We start from the raw sequence: 21,054 nt of genomic DNA on the forward strand, positions 1-21,054 counted from the left end.
AAAATCCCCACTCAGTGTACCTTTAAGTGTGTTAGCTTACCTTTTCCTTGGCAACTTCATGTTTATGGTGAATACATTATATTTTTGTATCTACATCCATATATCTACATATATCACTATATGTAATATTTTTGATTTCACATATCCTGGAGAGGTTCCTTTCTCAAGCAGCAGGAAAGTTTGGATGTTCATAAGAAGCACAGCCTATTGAGGAAATAGGTCTGAAAGAAGTCTTAAAGCAAGAATCAGCTGAAATTACAATTCCTGATGTTGTTCTTTTAACTGTTCTTAAAGACCTGTAGTGATGGAGGCTTCTGGATCATCTGGAGCAATCCTTTCCAATATAGACTGGCCTTTGGAAAACATCCTCGTGGCTATTAGTGAATTGCTGAGCTATCCAGTATAGATGTGGAAAAGAGATTATTCCTCCTTTCTATAATTTTACATAAGCTTGAAAACAATTGGCATGTTTTATTCTGCACCTTCTTTTTTGACTCTAATAATTTCTCTTTTAGGATGATTAATCCCACCTTTATCTCAGTTTTTTCCTCATTGGAACACCTCTGTCCCTCCATTCTTGTATTTTTCTTTGGATTATTTATAATTAGACCATATTTTTCCTTAAGTTCAGCATCTAAATCTAGACAAAGTCACACAAAAAGATCATTTAATTCCTTTTCTAGTATCATAGCGTGAGACTACCCACTGGGGTTTGTATCCTTTCCTGAAGAATCTTGTGCAGTCAGCTGGATGAGAGACACTGAAAGCACCTAAAGCACTCAGGGGGCTCTGCTTAGGACTGCTAAGCTGACTTGTCCCACTGTGGTGGCTGCCATGTAATGCTGGTCCTGCAGGAGAAAATCTGGGCAGAAAATTCTTACTCCAATGTTTGAATAAGGCTCAGGTCATTGCAAATGGAAATGTTTAAATAGCAGGCATTTGAAAGCAAACTCAAGCTATGACACTTGCAGTGCTTTTTCTCTTTTCGTTTTAATTAGCAGATGTTTTCTGTACCACATCCTTTCCTGGGCAGTCCAGTATTAGTTAATGAACTGACTTCTCTCTGTTGTTGAAGTTCTGTGTGCAAACCTCCCTAGGTTAGGATAACAGCATAGACAGATGTGTGAATACCTGTGTCAGGTTAAAAGCAAAGGATAACCAAGCTCCTGTACTCCAAAGACTTTTCTTTTGACCAATTTTGAGCCCCATCTGTTCTACTTTAAAAGAATATAGAAACTTCCCTGTGTTTTTAGAACAATTTATTCTAACTATTCTTTGGGGAAAAAACCCTCACTAAAGTATTTTTTTTTCTATCCAAGGAGTGGAGAAATTATGTCCTAAGTCTATGGTAACTATATTTGTGCCAGTCTCTGTATTAAATCAGTTTATAGCAAGAGAGTATTCGTGGGATAGTGGGAATATCACAGAGATAATTAGGCTGAATGTCCACTCTCAAGTGACTGTTTGTTGTGGGGGGAATTGAAAGCACAGGGAATGAAATAGAGTAAATTGTAGCTCATAACTTGTGTAAGACTGACCTGCTTTCCTTTAGCATAAATAAAAATTTTATGCTGGTTTGACAATACAGGCCAAAGTAGTACAGAGTGTGTGTGCTGTGATCCATAAACATTGGCCTTTTTTGAAAATGGACACCTAAACATTGTGACTTGGGAAAAGCCAAGCTTTGGTAAGGAGAAAAAAAGCCATATGCAAGGTGCATCCACTTAAATAATTGAAATGAACTTCATACAGAAGACTTTATTGGTTGTGGCTGCTCTTCTCCATAGGAAAGTGTTTCCTCATGAGATAATTTTATTTATTTCTATTTGAAGTAGTTGCTTCAAGAAATTTAATTTGGGGTGTCTCAGCACTTTTGGTGGTTTCTAAGGTGTGGGCATATAGTTATGATGTGTAATGTTATTTCTTGGGATCAGGTTATTAGAAAAAATGCATCAGCCGTCAATGAGGATCTTGAATTTAGCACTTCCACCTAAGAAAAGGGAAGGATCCCAATGTACAAGAGCTGGGGTTGGCTCTTAAGAGAATGTTTGGTTATATTTGATGTGCTTTCCTTTAGCAGCCTCTGTCCATTTGGGCAGGTGTGGATTTTCCAACTTTCTAAGGGATATACAAAGAAGCATTTATATATATTGTAAGTACTCCATCACAAACAACTGATAACTTACTAGACAACATTAGTGTATTTTCCCCTTTCTTTTGAACCCATTTCAGGTTCAAATAGGACTCTTTTGAGCAGTAAGTTTCTTAAGACTGATACACCGTGGAATTTATCAGATTAGTGTTATTTCTTTATCCAATGTATTTTAACAATACTGTGTATTTTATCATTACCTTGGATAAAAGTGGAAGTAGTTAATAATATGTGCAGTCATTTTCATTTCATTTTTGTTTGGAGACATTGTGTTGATAAGCCAGTTTTTTTGAAAAATCAACAGAAGAAGCCTGCAATGATTTTAAATTGTACTAAGCATGCAGTAAAGCAAAATAGCTCTGTGATCAGAAAGGGGTTTGTTCTTTATCTTGGAAAATCATATCTATTTTCAAATTATAAAATGTGCATCAATCTTGTCTCTACTTTGTGTTCTTAATTCTTGAAACTCAGGTCATTATTCCCCATAAAACTGAACTTTTGCTTTCCCACAGCTCTGTCTCATTACAGATGTAACTGAATTTATTTCCTTCCTCTGGGAAAATTCTAGAAAGGGAAGGGAAATGCTTTAAATTTGTGGTACCTTGCAGAGAACAGTGGCAGCCTTAGTTTCAATGCAGTGATATTTTTAAGTAGAAAGGTTGTAGCTATTTGTGACATCAACCCCCAACTTCTAAATTCAGTTTAGAATCCAGTGGGTGGCTGTTTCAGCTTCGAAACATAGTGTTGTCCTGAGGTGTTCCTATGAAAGGAACCTGGTGCTTCACCAGATTCAATGTGACAATATCTTTTTAACTAGATAGATTGAATTAGATAAGTTGACCACATCATAAGCAGAAAAAAACCTACAGTTTTTCCAAGTTTCTTGGGAATCTAAAGTGTATATATTTCAGCTTCTAAAATCTTTGTGTACTGTCCTGAGGGGTCCCATGTAATGAAAGAACTCATCACACTTAACTAGTTTACACTTCTGTGTTGTCCTAAAATGCAGATGAGATTGTGTCAAAACAAATACCAAGGTCTGAATTGAAGAGAAGCCTGTGTACTTCTCGTGACACCCATGCTTTGTGTTCTGGATATTATTCTTTTTACTTGTCTTTGTCTTGGAGACACAGCAGCCAGGATGCTTCTCAGCCCTGTTTCCCAGTTGCTTTCTCCAGAGTGCAGGGGAATGAGACTGGTTTTAACCAGATGTGAGATTCACCTGAGTACCTTCTAAACCTGGCCCAGTTTTTTCAGCAGAGACTGTTTTTACCAGTGCCGTGTGTGGTACATGGAGTGGTGCCTGTGGACCTGTGCTTGATCAACGTGTGCTGCAGTTTCCAGCCCTCCCTGTCTCAGTTTGGAACCTTGTGCACTCTTGCACAGTAGAGAAGTGGAGGGATGAGGTGACCCAAGGAGCTAAAGGGCCAGGAAAGGTCCTGTTAAGGACTTTGAAGGATCATTTCTTCAGTGTCATCATTTGCCTTGGCAGCAATTCCCAGCCAAGCTAACATGGTGCTGTACTGCAGGATCTTGAGTAGTCGTTGTCAGCCAAGGTGACAAGTGTGCAGTGATTATTTCTGAATGTGTCAGTCTGGCTGGTGTTATCCAGCTCTGAATGATGCCTTGCCCACTTTTTTCCTCCTTGCTGCTTTAAGGTAAATATGTTTTCTTGAATGCCTCTAACAAATGTCAGTTATAATACAAACATCTCTGAGCTGTGCTGTGGCTTCTTAGTTTTTTAATGCTCAGTTGTTCTGAAATGTGTTCAGTTGCTCTGCTGGTAGCCTTGCCTGAGAAAGGCACATGAATGGATCTGTTTCCCAAGATTGTTTCTAAATTGGCTGGTGTGTGCTAAGTTTTGGTAAGAAGAGATTGCTTGCCTGCCCTTTTTATTGTTGTTTTTCCAATTCCAGTATATGAATTAGAAAGTTTTACTTTGTGATGTTTCTGAAGAGATACTGTTCCTGTAAAACATGCTGTGTGAACAGACTGCCCCATAAAGTAGGACTGTGAAATGCTTTCCACTCCCATCTACTTCTTTTGACAGTTGTTTTGTTACTTTCCTGGTTCTTCTGTACATAAGAAAAATGTAATCTATGCTTAGATTCTCTTCTTGGATTATCTATATATTCATTGTTTCCTCCAGCAGCTCCTTTTATGGTTTGTTTCGGCTACTCTTAGTAACATAATGTTTACTCCTTTTTTCCTGTTGTTAACTGAGGCTATGAAGTTTCTTAGGGCCATGGAGAAACTGTAGTTCTTATTACAGGATAGTCTTACTGCCATGACTTCAGTATTCATAGCTCCTTTATGCTAGGCTTGGGTGCCACATGACTCTAAAGCAAATAGGAGTACTGAGAAGTAGAAGACTCACACCTTATAATCCTGTGTATTTTAGTAGGTATGTCTGATAACTGGTGATGTCACAGCTTCACCAACTTCTGTGGTGGGAAAAGAGGGTCTAACCTGGCTGGACCTGGCAGAGCTGAACTCATTTGTGTTGGTCATGAAGTTGTTCCCAGGTCTGGAAGCTTGGGCAGCAGTAGCTCAGGATAATGTGTTTCCAGCAGAGTGCTCTGAGAGCGCTGATGAGGGCTGTTGGGTTGCATTAAGGACGTGGAAGAAAAGGCTTTGGGCAAGTTTCATTTCTCTGCAGAAGCGAGCTACTGCAGTTTCTTTACTTGTCATCTTTGGAGTATGTTGCTAAGGAGAAAAGAACAAAAAGACAAGAATGAGTTGCTAAATCTTGAGATACTTGCACAGGAAAATATTCTTGATAACATAATTATTCTTAAAGCCAGTGCAGTTCCAGAATCTCTAATAAAGATATCTGCACTGAATTTGTCTATGTTATACATGGATGGCTAAGCTTGGCAGTCTATAGAGAAGGTCATTTTCGTTTGTTTAGGTTAAGTTCTTGTATGGGCCTTATTGTTTGAAGTAATACTTCTGTTGCCTTCTTTCTAGTAATTTTGCCAGGAAATTGTCTTCTGGAAGTTCTATGGGTATGAATAATGACAGAAGTCTGATCTTTCGTGTTATGCAGTTGCTCTATTTATTATAAGGTAGGATGGTTCTTCGGTTTTTGTTTTTTTTTTTAATTTCTCTTTTTCCAAGTGAGGTCAAGGTCAATAACAATTGCACATTGTAAAGAAAAAGCTTAGGTAACCTCTACTTAAATGTACATGAGTACTTCTGGAATTTCTGTTCCATCTCTTTGAATGTCCCTTTTCTTTGCACGTTTTCAGCACTCTTTTGGTGAAACGCTTATTTTCAGCCTCAAAGCCTGGGGTAGCTGGGACTGTTCTGCTCTCTTTCCCAGCTTTTCTTTGAGATCTCCTTTTCCTGTGAAAATGCGTTGACAGATTCTCTTTCATGTGCCTTGATTTGCCAAGTGATACATGCTGCGAGTACCGCTAAATGCCTTCATATCCGACTGAGCAGGAGATTTTTGGTATTATTTGCTTATTCATATACAACTGTTTGAAAAATTAAGCATGTACAGGCATATTGTTGCGATCTGGCCCTGGAGCAATGAAGTTGTTGTTCCGAGTTCAATACAGAGTGATGGTACCCTGCCAGCTGAAAATCTCATCTTCAGATTTTTCATCGTGCTTTTGTGTCTGCAGCGGAAGCCTTGTGAATTAGCCTCTCACAGGAGCTGCTTTCAGGTGCTGCAGGTTGGGACTTCCATTTATTCCTTGAAGTAGCAGGATTTTGGAGCAGCAAGCCCGCTGACCTGAGCAACTTAAAGCTCAATCAAGGGTATTTTTCCTCTGTTGGTAGCACAGCACAGTTAAGGATATGTGTCAATGAAGAGAGTCCCTGTGGATAACTGGGTTTCTAGGATACAGGGTATGATCTGCTTTAATTAGACAGTTACTCTTGTCTTCAGGCTCTCTCTCATTTCATTGCTTGTAGAGATTTTATAGTGATAATGCAGTGTAAGAAGTAAAATTGTTTTGTTTTAAGGATATATTTTTTTGCTTGTGTGCAAAATGCCACTCAGTGATCTGTTATCTGCACTAAAACAGAGGCTAATAGAAATTTAATTAGTCTTTTCAAAAGCTTCCAGGATATGCATTTTGGTGGACACTGCAGTGTTGAGTATAAATATAAAGCTTTTCCGTAGTCATTCAGTTGGATGAAAACTGACACCGGCTGCTTAGAGACTAAAAAGCAAGTTGCTGTGCAGAAAGCAATTAAAAAGGGGGGGGGGGGGGGAAAGGAAGTGGCGGGGAAGGAAAGCTTTTCCATTTTAAAAATGTGACCTGGTTATCCCAATGAGCAAATCTGATGAGAGTTTTTCTTAGAATTAACATTTGTAAAGTCAATTCAAGTTTGTGTGTACTTTTATCTCTAGCATATGGCTTCCCACACGATGATGTCATGTACAGCGGAGTGCCAAAAAAAGCGTGAATGCTCCCAGCAAAAGCTACACTTTGAACTGGGATTTGATGTGTGGTTTCTGTGCCTGTGTGTGTGCAGGGCCCGACAGCCAGTCCTGTTGGAGCAGCGAGCTCTGCACGGAGGCACTGCTGTCCTCAGCTGTGGGTGATGGTCTGCAGGAAGGCACAGTGGCCATGGAAGGCTTCTGTGTCATAAGCATCTACTTTTCTCCCCTCTGAGATGTTGGAAAGGGAGTGAATTGTCACAGCTGATTTGCTTCAGAGGTGTTCTGGAGAGGGACTGTCAGCTCAAGGCATCTTGGTGCTGTAAGAGCCTCATGCAGTTCCACAGGAGAGCATTTCTGTATCCTTGGAGTTTGCAGGTGTTGTGTAGGCACAGCAAACTCTTCTGTGCACGGGTTTTGTTCCCAGCCCACTTCTTAGCTGAGTCATGGTTTTCCAAAGGTTGTAATAATGTTTGGGAGGTGGATCTCACTTTGTGCTTGTGTTTATGGAGTGGATGGTGGGGTGGCTCACTCTGACCCCCTCTGTATGTTCTCCTGCCCTTAATGCCTGATCTCATAGTCTGCTTGTTACCTTCTGTTACAGAAAGTTCTCCTTGAGTTGCACAGTTTTTGATCTCATTCATGCAAAACAGAATGTGTCACAGTGGTATGAAATAAAGAGCAACTGTGGGTTCTTTTTCTTTTAGTCTACCATTTACTGTAAACTACTACAGGGTCCTGTTGTGCTTCAGCAGTGGCTGTGTTAGGAAGATTCCTGGATCAGAGCATAGATCACAAGTTTCCTCCTGTGCTCTTGCATTGGCCATACAGTGGAAGTTGGAATCTCAGACTGCCTACAGGTCTTTAACATGATGGTTACTAGCAAATGTTATACAGAAAATTTTGAGGGTGGTTTTAATGTTGGAGAAGGAAAGAAGTGACAGTGTGTGCTGTTACAGGTTCATTGGTATTGGCTGTCAAATGCAAGAATTCATAAGGATTTCGTAGTGTATGTTTTGCCTGGAGTATGAGATGCAGTTAGGCTGCCTTCTAAACCTCTTTCTTTACAAAGCCTTCATAACTCTGCTGGCCAGCAGGTTTGTTTTTGCCCCTTTGTGCTGTGGTGCACGTGTTCTCCTCATACAGAGATGGAAGCTTGTGCTTATTTGCTGTGCAGCAGGGGGAGGTTCTCGTCTACTTGCACCTGGGCAGCAGCTGAACCACAGCTGTGCATGTGGGTGAAGAATGACTTTAAGGTGTTCCTGATCTTTTTTGGCTATGTATTCAAACCTGAAATATGTAAAAGTGAGCATGTGTGTGCCTGGGCACTCACTTTGCCTGCTGCTTCCTAGTAACACTTATTTTCCTCATAATACAGATTTTTGTGTCATGAAATTTTTTCATCAGCTGCAGTGAGAAAGAGGGCTGAGACAGCATAATTTTTCAATTTCATTACTTTCTCTGTCTTTTAGCCTTTCAGGTGGTACAAGCATCTTCATTAGTTAAAATTCATATGAGCATCTGGTAAATGGTGAGGGATTCTTTTACAGTAAGAAAATCAAGATATTTGAGAAAGAAGTGTTGAGACTTTGTATGGCTTGTGTCCCCTGCTGCCCTGAGGGTGCACTGGGCAGGGGTGCAGCATATGCTCCAGGGACCAGAACCTTCCAAAATCCGCAGGGAGCCCCACAGAGGAGCTGTGAGCTGGAGCTTGGGAAAGGAGGGACAGTTCAGGCCCCCATCCCTCCTCTCCCTGGCTTTTGTGTGCCAGGGGCAATTATTGTCACTGTTCAGTCCGTGCTTAATGCCTCCCAGAGAAGAAAGCAGACAGCTTTTTGTCTGCACATGCTTCTGTGGCTGGTATTTTCCTACAAGCCAGACACCTAAGAAATTTAGTTAGAGGCTTACACAAGGGAGCTATATAAATTTTTTGCAATGACCTAATGCACACAAGCTCTTTTGGTGGAAGCTGTACTAAATCCTGTTAAATAAATTAGGAAGTTATTAAGTGTTAAGCTGTAGGAGGAAGAGTTAAGATTTTTTTTTCAGATACATTTGCTTCTATCATTCTTTCTACCCTTGGGTGGTCTTGAGTCTTACGCTGCAATCAATTTCCTACTTCCTATTTCTTGAAGAAAATGTTAAGATTTATGTTATCAAAAGCTTCTCTTAAATGAGATATGCTGCTCCATCCCATAATCAGGTAAATGTTTCAAGTGGTGAATATTCCTAGTGAGCTCATAGCTTTAATTTTAATGATTTGGGAGCTCCTGTTACGTATTTAGTCAGGAATTTTACCGTAATATTTGGAATGCATGTAGCATTGATTGCTTTTCTACCTAAAATGCATCTGTTTAAAACAATGGGCAGCAATAAAAGAGCAGTTTTTCTCCTTGCCTTAGAAACATAACTACTAAAATTTAATTCTGTTGGTCATTGTGTGAGTACACGGAAGACTTTTTTTAAAGTGATACATGTTTTGAACTGTTTTGCTGCTAGTCTGCTGGCCTTTTTCTGTTGTTTGCAAACTTTATTATTCATAACTTAGTTTCTCAAAAAGAATAGAACAAAAATTACTGATTTTATTGTTAAGGTTTAATTTTTATTACAAGTAAAGATTTCCTGTGTTTGTTGTCATGCCTGTACCTCTCTATGATTTAATAGCTTGATAATATAGAAAATAACTGACATTTTAGTAAATACTGACAATTGTGGTAGTGTACATTTGCCGTATCTTTTAGCAGAGTGCAGAAAAGTGATGCAACTTTTTTGAAGTCACATGAGGCATCAGTGACAGAGGTGAGATTACATCTGGATCCTGCATTTAAAAAATATATGGAAGTATATTTGTTTAAATGAAGAATATAGAAAAGCATATCAGTATACATGTATATTATTACAAATATATATTTAAAACATCCTTTCTTTTATTTATTACAGGTTATAGAACAGATATTATTTTTTAGCACTGCAGCTACAGGAAGGATGCAGTCTGCATCCCTCTAATTGCTATCTGGAAAAATGAGTAGTCTAGTTTCTGGTTTATGAACTTGTGTAGTTTTTTGGCGTGCAGACATGGTATATTTTTGTCACCAAAGAACTCTGTGGACTGCAGCAGTCCTTTGCTGTAGTCGTGAGAAGCTTCTGTCCCTCCCAAATTCACACGTTGCAGCAGCCTTAGCGAGGCAAGGCTGTGCTGCTGTAATTTCGGATTTGGCGGTTCCAGGGGTTGCTCATTTCAGCGATTGGTTTCATTACTTGTGACACCAGCTAGTTTTGGGGGGCAGCAGGAGCAGCAGAGAGCACGGCCACCAGCAGATTTCCTGTGTTATTGCTCCTCCCATGTCCCAATGTCATTGTCTGAGCTGTGGCATTGTAGCGGTGCCATCTGTGATTCCTGTGGCCCCTGCCGCTGGTGCTCGCCTTTCCTCGCCTTTGCTGTAGCTTGGGATCGCAGCTTTGTTCCCTAAGCTGTCTATTCTTTTTCATAATGTTATCAGCCTGCTGGAGTTTGGCTTGTCTGATGTGAGCCCGTCTGAACGGGAATGGGGAACAGTCACCCGACAGTGACAGCTGCGCAAACAAACAAGTCAGCGTTGATGCTCATCAATAGCTTTGTGCAGCCGCGGCATTGAGATGCAGCAGAACGCGTGCAATCTGTCTGCTTCCTTTGTCCCACGGCACAGCCAGAGCGGCCACTCTGCGCTGATTGTCATGCCATGGTGTGCCTTCCACTCCTTCCCTTTCTCCTTTGCTTTTCCTGCCTCTTTGTGGGCTGTCTGGCTGCTCCCAAACACATCTGCCACGCGTCCCATCTGCTCTCCCTGAGAGGCACGCTCAGTCCTGACAGGCGCTGTTCGAGTGGTGCGCTGTTCTGTGGAGTCGACAGAAAACACTAATTTGTATTATTAATGGCGGATCACTAATGCTCCCTGCTTCTGAAACACTGAGCAAAGTAAATAGGCTGGAACATCAACTTGTAAACTTGCTGGTGGGTTTTTCAAAATCCTGCATGCGTAGGTGAATTTTTCTCATTTCCACCTACCGTAGGTAACAGTGTTCTTGCTTTGTCTTAGACCTTATAACTTTTTCAAGACACTGTGTGTTTTCCTTCCAAAAAATGAAATATTTATTTCAAAACTTGTGTTCTTTCCTTCTTGGCATCAATGGCAAGATTCTTTACATTAAGAGGCAAGGCTCAAGTGTGTGATGAAATAATTATTTACTATTCCTTTGTCTTTCAAGGAAAAAATATCATTAGACCATCCAAAAATTTAAATACCATATTCTAAAGTCAGGAAGAATTTAAAGCCTTGTCTGTTCTCCGTGTCTGTTGGACAGCTTAGGGTTATGCACTCAACTCTTCAGGACATCTTTTCTGTGACATTTACTTACTTTCAGCAGGATCTTGCCATGTGCCAGCTCCCCAGTCAAGCTGAACAAAAATACAGTGGCTCTCTCTGGGTGAAGGAAGATGGTGCACAGCATAGGCATAGATAGGCAGTGGAGTTGTTTTTGTTGAATCACTTCTAGCTTTGAGTCAGAGATTTGTGGAGATACCTGATCAAAAGTGCAGTTACTAATTAGTGTGAGTATTCAGCTCTGTCTGGTCATATTAACTGTCAGCTGTATTCACCATGCTCATTATGAAGCTGTCACAGCTGCCTTGTGTACTGCTGCAGAGATTTACAGCATGAAGCTGTGGTGAACAAGGAGCAACCTTCTCTGTTACCATGTTTGTCTGCAATGTGGAATTCACTGTAAGCAAGAATTAGGTGTCCAAAGTACCAAGCTGGGCAGGATTTTACAGGGCTGCCTAAAAGGAAATACACATGCATATAGGGAGAGAAGTGATTAATTTTGGCAATGTTTGGTCCATAGACTTGTAAGTCTTCCTTTAGTAGCTCCCTGCTTACTCAGAATGTCACAAAGAGAAAAGTAAAGGTTGGAAGCGTAAGTCAAAGAAAAGAATGAGGCCAGGGAGGCTTCTAGCAATGAAAAAAAAGTTGAGCAACTTTTGGTCAGCTAGCCGAGCTGTGTCAGGGTGCATTTTGGTTCTGTGCTTCTTGGAAGCTGCTTTGTCTGGTACTCATGTTAACTCCTTGTGAAAGCTGTTATTCCGTGGTGGCTGCACTGCTCTGTCATGTTCAAGCATCTGACCTCTGCTGAAGAGGTTGAGGATGGACTTGTTTACTTGTCTTACAAAGCTTTTACAAGAATGTTTTTCTTGTCTTCTTGTTCTTCACCTGAGAGCGTTGTAAGGCAGAATATCTTATCATCATATTCCAACTAAGCATCATAAAGATGGTAATGCCTACCGTGAGTTTGAGGAGGAAAAAAATGGATTGGGACTGCTTGAGAGAATAGTATCTGTTATGCTACAAAACGTTGTGCATGGAATTTGTAAAATAAAGGATATAATCACAGCATTCCCTTAGTTAGGTGTGATCAGTGGTAAGCATTAACTCTCCTAGTTGTGCTTTTCAGATCAGCACCTTCAAAATTTATCAAATCAGTGTGTCAGCACATGAAAAGTTGTGTCAAGGAGTTCAGCAGACAGACCAGGGAGAAGGGAATAGGAACAGCAGTTTATCACCTCTGGAAAATGGTGTTAAACACTGGGAAACAGATAGGTGAGCTATTCGTGCAGGACTTTCTGTGAGTTATTGAGTTCAAGGCATCCTCTAAAGGGTTACAGATGTATTTGCAGTTGAGCTGTGTACTGTATCACTTGTCCAGTGCTTTGTAATGTGTATGCTTGTTTTTACTTTAAACTGGTCCCTGGTGGTTTAACTGGATGTGATTCCTGCCCCTCCAGCCTTGTTTAGGGGTGTTCCCAGTGGGTTCCAGCAGCACTGCCTGACACTCCCATATGAAAATAGGGTGATCATGCATAATAGTTAACTTAAAGATGTACGCTTTGTGTGTACCCTTGAAAACTTTCTCTGCAATTTTCTGTGATTTCCTTTAATAACTCAGCTCTGAATGCTATTAATCCAATCTCAACATTTCAGGAAAGTAATCAGCCTAATCTCTGCCAAACTCATCTGTTCTTGGAAAAGCTTATGTACAGATCTTCTCTGTAACCCAAGAATGCTTTTTGAGAGAGGAGAGTATTTTGTTTGTTGAAATATGTGGTGAATTCTCAACTTTTTCTCCTTTGTGTTTGAACCTGGCCATTACTACTTCAGCTCTGCAAACTAGAGGAGTGAAAGCTTATTTACAGGTGGCCTATAAAGAGAGCAATCCTATAGAGGGCTGTGAATAAACATAGTAATTTTGTAATGAAGCAATTTGTCAGTGACTGCTAACAGGCCAGACTTCAGATGAATGGTGGACAATGTAAAAATAACATGTTGCAAACATGTCACAACATGATAGCAAATTCTTCCTGTTGATACCAGACCTTATGAAAAAGGGAACTCTTCTTTATGTCTCATGTCATTCATTTCTGGTATGAGAGGGAGGATCTGGTCCATGAACAAAGTAGGTCTTCTAGTGACCTTAATATTAAGAAATAATAAAATCAGAGGAAATTAAGGGATATTAAGGAGAGAAAAACACCTAAAATTATGTAGATTTTTCCTCTGCGTTGTTCCTCATTACCCTTTCTGGTGTGTTTGCTTTGTGAGACCATGAATTGCCATGGAGTGTAGCCTTGCCCAGGTAAGAGGGAGGCACTTTGTGCTCTTCCACAGGTCTTACTGGAGTGCTGCTGTAGAGGCATGTCAGTGCTTTGAGAGAAGCTTGTGTTGTCCTGTTCATTTCCAAGGAATGGAGTTTCACAAAAAATCTTACAATTAGTGCTGACTTGCTCTTGGAGTGTTTTTACTTTGTCTTTGCCCTTGAATTCTGGGCAGCTGTCTCCAGAAATATTCTATGTGACATTTGCTCTTGGCAATCTTACTGCTTGTGCTGATCTGTTGTGTTTTGGCTTTTGTTTTTCTCTCCCTCTTGATTTAGATGAGAGATCTGTGGAACAGCAGAATTTTTCCTTTTTCTCAACGGTGCATGAAAGCATATCAGGCAGCAGGACACAAACGGCCTTAGCAAGGAGTACTTTGGAGTCCCAGGAAAGTAATTTGCTTCAAACAGTTTTATCATCAGTTACCACTTCCTTTGATGGGACTTTACTTAGCCAAGAAGAAACAGCCATGATTTCAGAAGGGAGAAGTACGCGGATGGTAGATGTCTCTGTAAGGAGCAATGAGGCATTCCTAAGTGATGATGAATTTATTAGCTCCTTTACAAAGGCACACTGGACTCCTCCCGTGAAGTCTTTTGCAGTTTTAACAGATCATCACTCAGTTAATACAGTAGAGCCATCAAGAGAAATGTTAGAAACTGTGTTGCTAACACCTTCATTATCTGTCCTTTCTTCACTGTATGATATCTCAGAAACAGCACAGCTGAAGACTCCGTTGAGTGCTGTCCCTGAACACAGCTACACTCTCATGGAGCTAAAGCCTTTTGTACCAGATCCTGAAATACTAACAGCAAGCAGAGATGTGCTGTTGTACCCTCCAAATACAGCTGTTCCTTTCACTTCCATTCCTTCTGACAGGGGAGTTGTGGCACAGGAAAACATCAATGCAAGTTTAACAGCTCTGCCTTTTGGGGATGCTTCAGTGGGATCTCCTCTCCATCTCAAGCTGCTGGGTGAAACCAGCCCTGGAGCCCCAGATGCCACAGTACAAGGTGCAGACCTGTATGGTGATGTTTACACCCATGTGAGTAGCAGGGCAGCAGAATCTCTCAGTCAAAGGACTTACCCCACTCCAAGCATTCCCTGGCACACACCAGCTTCAGCAGCCAGTGCTGAGCCTGCTTTTTATCCTATTAGTCTTCCACTTGTGTCTTTCCCTCTTGATTCAGCTGCCATTTCTGTGAACTCTAACACAGTTCTTAATGCCAGCCTGTTTACACGTGAATTCTCCACTACAGCACCAAATTTGCCTGCTGGTTCAGAAATACCGAGTCAATCAGAGCTTGCCAGTGAGCTCAAGAGTCCAGTGCCTTTCACGAGATCCTACAGTTACTGTCTGTATTGTGACTCTGTTTCCCTTCTGCCAGAAGCAGGCTTTGCCCCAGAACATGATGTGGGCTCAGGAGATGATGCTGAAACTTTGTCCATCAGAGCCTCTGAAGTACAAGGCATAACTGCATTTACAACTATAATTACTGATGGGTATGACTTAGAGGAACCTACCCCTGAGATTTTTGATACTTCTTTTCCATCAAGACCAGTTGTTTCACTTTCTTCAAGACTTGCAGAAATCCCTGACTCAAGCATGTTTTTATTAAGCACTACAGACAGTAGAACACCTATAACAATATCTCCCTCCTTCCATCAGCTCCCTGGGGAAACATCACTGAACATCTCTGTTTCCCAGACCCTCCCTGTTCTGGAAACAATTTCATTGACTCCAAGTGCTCATGTGGAATTTCCTGGTGCCACCACTGCTCTGTTGGACTCTGCCATCACCCCCAGTAAGCCAGTCACGTCGTTTGCAATCAGTCGGACAACCTTGCTGGAGCTGCCAGAATTAATGCCATCAGAATCCGTAGTTTTGCTTGGCAAGACATCTACAAGGGATGAACTGTCTTTAAATATTTCAGATTTTCCATCCAATCTTTTATCAACGCCATTTCTTATTGAATCTAGCTACTTTTCTTTATCGCTGACCATGATAAATTCTTACTCTGTCAGGCAAAGTGATTTATTAACACTGTTACCTCAGACCTTGTTGACTGGGACATCAGTACTTCCTGAGGATGTTACCAGCTGGGACTTAGCTACCACTGTCAGCTCTGCCACTGATGCCGAGGTTTCTCAGTTACATCTTAGCCAAACACCATACTTTCATTCCAATACATCGTCCCTTCCAGATGCACAGGTTCCTGAAATAATGCCATCATCAGAGTTTCACTCAGAGTCATCTGTGTTTCTGGAAGCATCCTCGGTACTGCCAGTGGGCTCTGAAGTTGTGTTTACCTCAGCTGCCACAGGAGCTACCTCTCAGCTGGAGCCTTCCCTCTCCACCTCTCCCTCTGTGGCTCCTACCCTGGTGCTGCCCACTCCCGACACCCAGTCTGTTACCAGCAGCGTCTTGCTCAGTGAAACAAATCTGATCTCTTCGTTTACTACCTTCCCAGCAACTCCTGTCTTAAACATATCTTCATCTCTACTTTCAACTGCTCTGGGCTCTGATGAGGATATTGGTGCTACAGTTAACCCCACGCTGCTTTTAACATCTGGCAGCAGGGGCAGTGTCCCCACAGCCATTCCTCCCACAGACCCTGACATCCTTGCATCAGATGCTGACACCATCAGCATAACACCCTTTCCTACAGCATCTCTGCCTGTGACCTCGTCGTTTGCTCCCACACAATTCCCTCCGACTGCCAGCCCTCCCCCTGGACATGAAGTTCCATCAGGAAGCAGTGTAACTGCTGGTGCTGATCCATCAGCTCCTTCTACCGCTGCCACCAGTGCTACAGGCAGCCCAGGGACAATCTCCTCCAGTGCTACAGGCAGCCCAGGGACAATCTCCACCAGTGCTACAGGCAGCCCAGGGACAATGTCCTCCAGTGCTACAGGCAGCCCAGGGACATTCTCCCCCACCCCTCTGAGGAGCACCGCTCCACCTGAAGTGGTGGCTGTGACCTCTGCTGTGACAACCACCAGGCAGCCGTACGTCTGCGACATCACCGTTCCCGACGCTTACTTGGTCACTGCGGGTAAGATATCCCCAGCATTTTCATTTTGGTTTGCAGAAGCCATTGCAACATGAACCCCTAGCTAAATTGCAGATTTTGGATTAACTTAAGTGGACCTTATGGTGTAAATTTAGACAAAGAGCTGTAAAAGCATTGATTTATCTTTTACTGTTAAAAATAATAGAGTTCACGTGAACAAAGTCCATTGTGAGAGTTACAAATATATTGCACTGCACAGAGAATGAAATTGTCCTCAAAAATTGCTGATACGAGTGTGCTGAGTTAGAGGCTGCTTTATCACTTCATTAGTTGTAAATGAATGTTACTGTCATGGTACTGTTCTGCCAAACTGTTTAACGTTCTGACTGAGTAAGTTTCTCCTTTCAGTTGTTGCTGCTGTTTATTAAAAAACACCTGCATGTGAGGTAATGTTGTCATATGTAAGAGGAGAATTGGTTTTAAAAAAGTTTGGGTTTTGCAACCATGTTTATAATTTCACCTTACTAGCTTATGTTTGTATCTTACCTCCTCCCATACTTACTTTCAATTGGATTTGGTGTGTTTGTAACCAGAAAAAGTGACATTAGTGTGTTTCAAAATTAATTGTCTTAGCATCTGTGTTTGCTTTTCTGGTGTTTTCCTGCCTCTTCCTAGCTTGTTAACAAAACAGTGCCAGCAAACTAATCCAGGGCAGCTGCAGAAGTGCTGCATTTTTGTGCTGAGCAATACTTTTTACTCTCAAGACTTAGTTGCAAGAATTAAAGCAGAATGAGCATAATCTCATCCTCCAGATATGTAGGTGATCTAGCTGTGCTAGGTGTGAGGAAGACTTTTTTAAAATGTAATTTGAGTACTTTTGTAGGCAAGTTATTGATGGAAAGTAAATGCAGGATGACAACACAACACTTTGCAGTTATTTGCTTAACCCACAGTCAGTGTCCAGTGTGACTGTAACAGACATGACATCTATTGGGATGTGGGGATTTTAAAGCTCTTTCTTACTCTGTGGATATCCCTTTCATTAATTAGTGTCATGTTTGCTTACTTTTTATTTAAGAGAAAAGTAGATGCATATTTTCTGTGGCTTTTGTCTGACCTTATCTGCATTCCATGTGTTGCCTACAAAACTTTTAACTGTGTTGTGACAGCGAACTCACTCACAAGTCAGACCAAATATGCTGCTACTTTCCCATTTGAATGCCTCAGTGGCTCTTTAAAAGTTTCTTTTATCAGAATGGTAAAGACATTAGCTGTGGAAAAACAAAACAAGAGAAACTAAACTCACAGTTCCTTAAACTTTACAGTCACTTTTTAGGATACAGTCACACCTTCACCCCTGTCCTTGTTGTTCATCTTACCTGTTTGATGCAACTGATCTCACTACCTGCTTCTTCATGCACTGCACCGTTGAAAATGCAGCTTTGAATAAAAACCTAAGAGATGAAGCTAAAAGATATTTTCTGACTGACATTAATTTCTAGTGCTGGCCCGAAGAGCTGTTCTACGAAATGTCACTGAATCCATCAGAGAAGTGCTCAGAGTTCAGTTCAGGAGATCAGTAGAGCTGGAGGTAAGTGGTATGAAGTGTGTACAAGTACTCTTTGGTCAATATAATAGAGTAGGGGTTTAGTTCAAAAGCTAAAACAGTAATTCAAACAGTTCATAGATACTGTATCAGAGAGAGCTTTATTTTTATTGAAGTGTTAGTCATGTGTTATTTGTTTGTTTGTTTGTTTTTTTAATGTGGACATGTCAACTTTTTTGCTTTTAGAATGCCATAATTTTCTAGGACAGACCTTTCTTGGTTTTGCTAGAGGTGAGCAGGTCATGTCCAGAATCCACTGCTCACCTCCTTTGCCTGGTGAATTGAAACTGAAGAACTTTTACCCTTCAAAATACCTGTTAAGCAGGTCTGTTTGTTCTGCTAGCTGATTACATATTTGGCCCTTTAAACAAAATGAAACCTTCTGCACAGCCTTGTGCTATTTTATAAGTGAGACCATCAACTTGTATGGGAGGTGGTGGAATCCCAAATGCCATTTGGCAGATGGAAAAGGTAAGGGGAAAAATCAGGTGTGCAATAGTAAGATGTTATTTCTAAGCCTTCTAAGGTAGGTGTAACTCCTGTCCTTATTCCCCTCACGGGACTAGCTGTACTCTTGGAGGTTTCTGAAAGTTTTCTTTGATATTCAAGGAATCATCTTTGAACAAGATTTCAATATTGTTTTCTAACTTCCAATTGTTGAAATAAGGGTTAAAGGCTCTGTTCCCCACCTCTGTGTCAAACCCTCTGAGAGGAAAAGGCATAGGGGTAGTTTGGGGGTACCTTTGTTGTGTAATCAGATACTTCAGTGGTGAGGAAATACTGCAGTAGAATTATTGGTGTAGATGACTTTCAGCTGCACTTGCAGTTTTGCATGTCTGTATTCATCTAGTTGTCACAGCCCAGTACCAGATGATCTTTTGTGAGTCAGTGATCTCATTTTTGTTCTGTAGTTAACTCAAGTAGCAGCAGTACATTGAACATAACTTGTATTTCTTCTCGTTGAACATAACTTGCATTTCTCTGTGCACAGAATTGCTTGGTGCCTTTAATTTTGGTGTCTCCCATGATCACTGCACTCAGTAATTAAACAACTCCTGTCTGATGTTTGAGCATGTACATCTCTACTACTCAGTCAAGATAGGAGTGTTATAAATTCCTGCCAAACTTCAGCTACAGTGAGCTGCCTTTATAAATTACAGGTAGTTTATGTCCTTTCAGCAACACCTGCTAGTGAGCTACTTAGATTTTTTTAATATATATAAGAGGTTTTTCGTCTGGTTTGTAAATTATACCTTCAGTTTGTGCAAACTGGAATAGTCAAGAAGTCAGATGTTCATAATGATAGAAACATTTAATTTCAGTGACCTTACACAGCTCATTAATATGGAAGTGCTTATATTCTTACTATTAACAGCAGTAGGACAAAATCCATTTTAAGTAATATTTGAAGGTTAATTGGAACAAGCATTCAATATCTCACTTTATATTTTTCCCTTTAATTTCCTGCCTTTGATGCCTGCTATTGCCTGATAAAGCTCTCAATAGGGAGAATGCTTCTAAGAAGTCCCAAGGCTTCTCAGAAGGAACTGTTTTTATAAATAATGCAGCTAGTCTAGCTTCATCCTTTGGAAAGTCTTTTTTATCTAAAGGAAAGACATCTTTGCTGAATCAGTTTTGCTTATTCTAGAATGCTGCTATCATATGGGTTCTGCACTAAAAATAATCACTAGCAAATATGTTTTCACCTCTAACTGTGGAATGCTAACAAAACTGTTGGTTCAAAAAAGAGCTGTCTATAACAGCAGTATGTTGAGTGGTGATGTAATGCAGTATTTTAAACAGAATTTCTCCATCTTGCTAAACTTAATCAATCAAACAGACCTGACTTTTGTTAGTTGAAAGTACCTAGAAACCATGTGTGTGTTTGCAAGTTATGGTAAAGCAGTGCACTTCTCTAAGCTGCTTTTTTACTGTGTCTCTTACTACAGCTCACAGATGTTCCCTCACTGTGATGTAATGTACAGTAAATCAGGAGACAGTCCAGTTAAATTTAACTTTGTAGTAACGTATGCTTTAAAAATAAAATCCATGGCTGTGATGACTATAACTGCTGCTCACTTTAAATAAGAAGCAAGTTTAGCAGTGAAAGGAAGATTAAAGCATTTTTTGCCCTCAGCTTTTTCAGTTGAAACTTTGGTCTCTGCTACTTTATTGTTTCAAACACTGTGAGTTGCTGAAGTGGAAAAAAGAGGAGGGAGGATCCTGCCAAATGAAAAAAACTTCTGTCACTTTTTTCCCTAGAAAAATCCTTACCGTAAAGTAAGAAAAGCCAAAAATTTTAAAGTTTTTCCTTCTTGGTCTCAACATATTGCATCTGCAAAAGAATAAGACCCCATTGTCTGAGTAATTTTAGTCAACACTCTAATGTAAAGCTTATGACACTTGGGTAGGATCTGTTGTACAATGTCCTCTTGACTTGACTTGCACTGGAGTGTAAAATAAAATAGTGTTGGCAGAGACTCACTACCAGGACCCCTGGTGCCATTAAGTTCATGCCAGCAGGAAAAGGGTTTTTGCCAGCCTCATTTGTGCTTAGAAATTTTATCCTGCTTCTGGCATTTTTACCTTAGCCACTTGGTTGTTGTATTTAATGTGGGTTTGGTGTTGTCTCCTTAACCTACCAGTTCCCATATTCCCAAATCAGTGAACTCTGCCTCCAAAGTGTGGAGTTCAGGTCATTGCCAGGTAAACGCTTCTTCCAAAGATGCTACCTTGTGGGTCTGCACTGGCTTCATCTCTGCTTCACTGCTGAAATTGTGGCTGGTACCACAGAGGTGTGCAAAACCAGTGAGAACTGCTGCCTCAGGATCCTAATGTGTGTAGAAGCAGAAGCTTTATTTATTTTTAAGACGTGTGAGCCTTTGTAGTCCATCTTCAGGAAGTTAAACACCCTCTGCAGGCTCTTTATAGGATTCTTAATAAGGTGGTGGTGAGAAAATCAGTTGTTGATGCTTTCTGCCAGATGTTTACACAGCATGTAATACAGTGAAGTGTAGGCAAGGATTGGGTTGTGGCAAAGGTGCATCTGATCAAGTATTGTAGCAGACAATAAAACATCACAAGGGACAAAGAAAAGATCAAGTCATATTTTTTCTAAATACTCTTCTAGCCTTAGTAAACTGAGTCTTAAAAGCTTTCTGTGCTGGATGTGCTCTCTCTTGTGAGGGTAGCTTGGAATGA

General features: G+C 40.8%; 1 protein-coding gene across 3 annotated transcripts in view; it reads left to right on the forward strand.

The window, feature by feature from the left end:
* Positions 1-21,054, forward strand: part of KIAA1549 (KIAA1549 ortholog) — a 142,009-nt gene that overhangs the window by 54,953 nt on the left and 66,002 nt on the right. For all 3 annotated transcript variants that reach the window (XM_058021879.1, XM_058021878.1, XM_058021880.1), the window contains exons 2-3: positions 13,512-16,289; positions 17,750-17,838. In XM_058021879.1, the coding sequence (XP_057877862.1) occupies positions 13,512-16,289; positions 17,750-17,838 (2,867 nt within the window). The remainder of the gene's footprint in view (positions 1-13,511; positions 16,290-17,749; positions 17,839-21,054) is intronic.

Source organism: Melospiza georgiana, chromosome 4, assembly GCF_028018845.1.
Source record: "Melospiza georgiana isolate bMelGeo1 chromosome 4, bMelGeo1.pri, whole genome shotgun sequence".
NCBI lineage: Eukaryota > Metazoa > Chordata > Aves > Passeriformes > Passerellidae > Melospiza > Melospiza georgiana.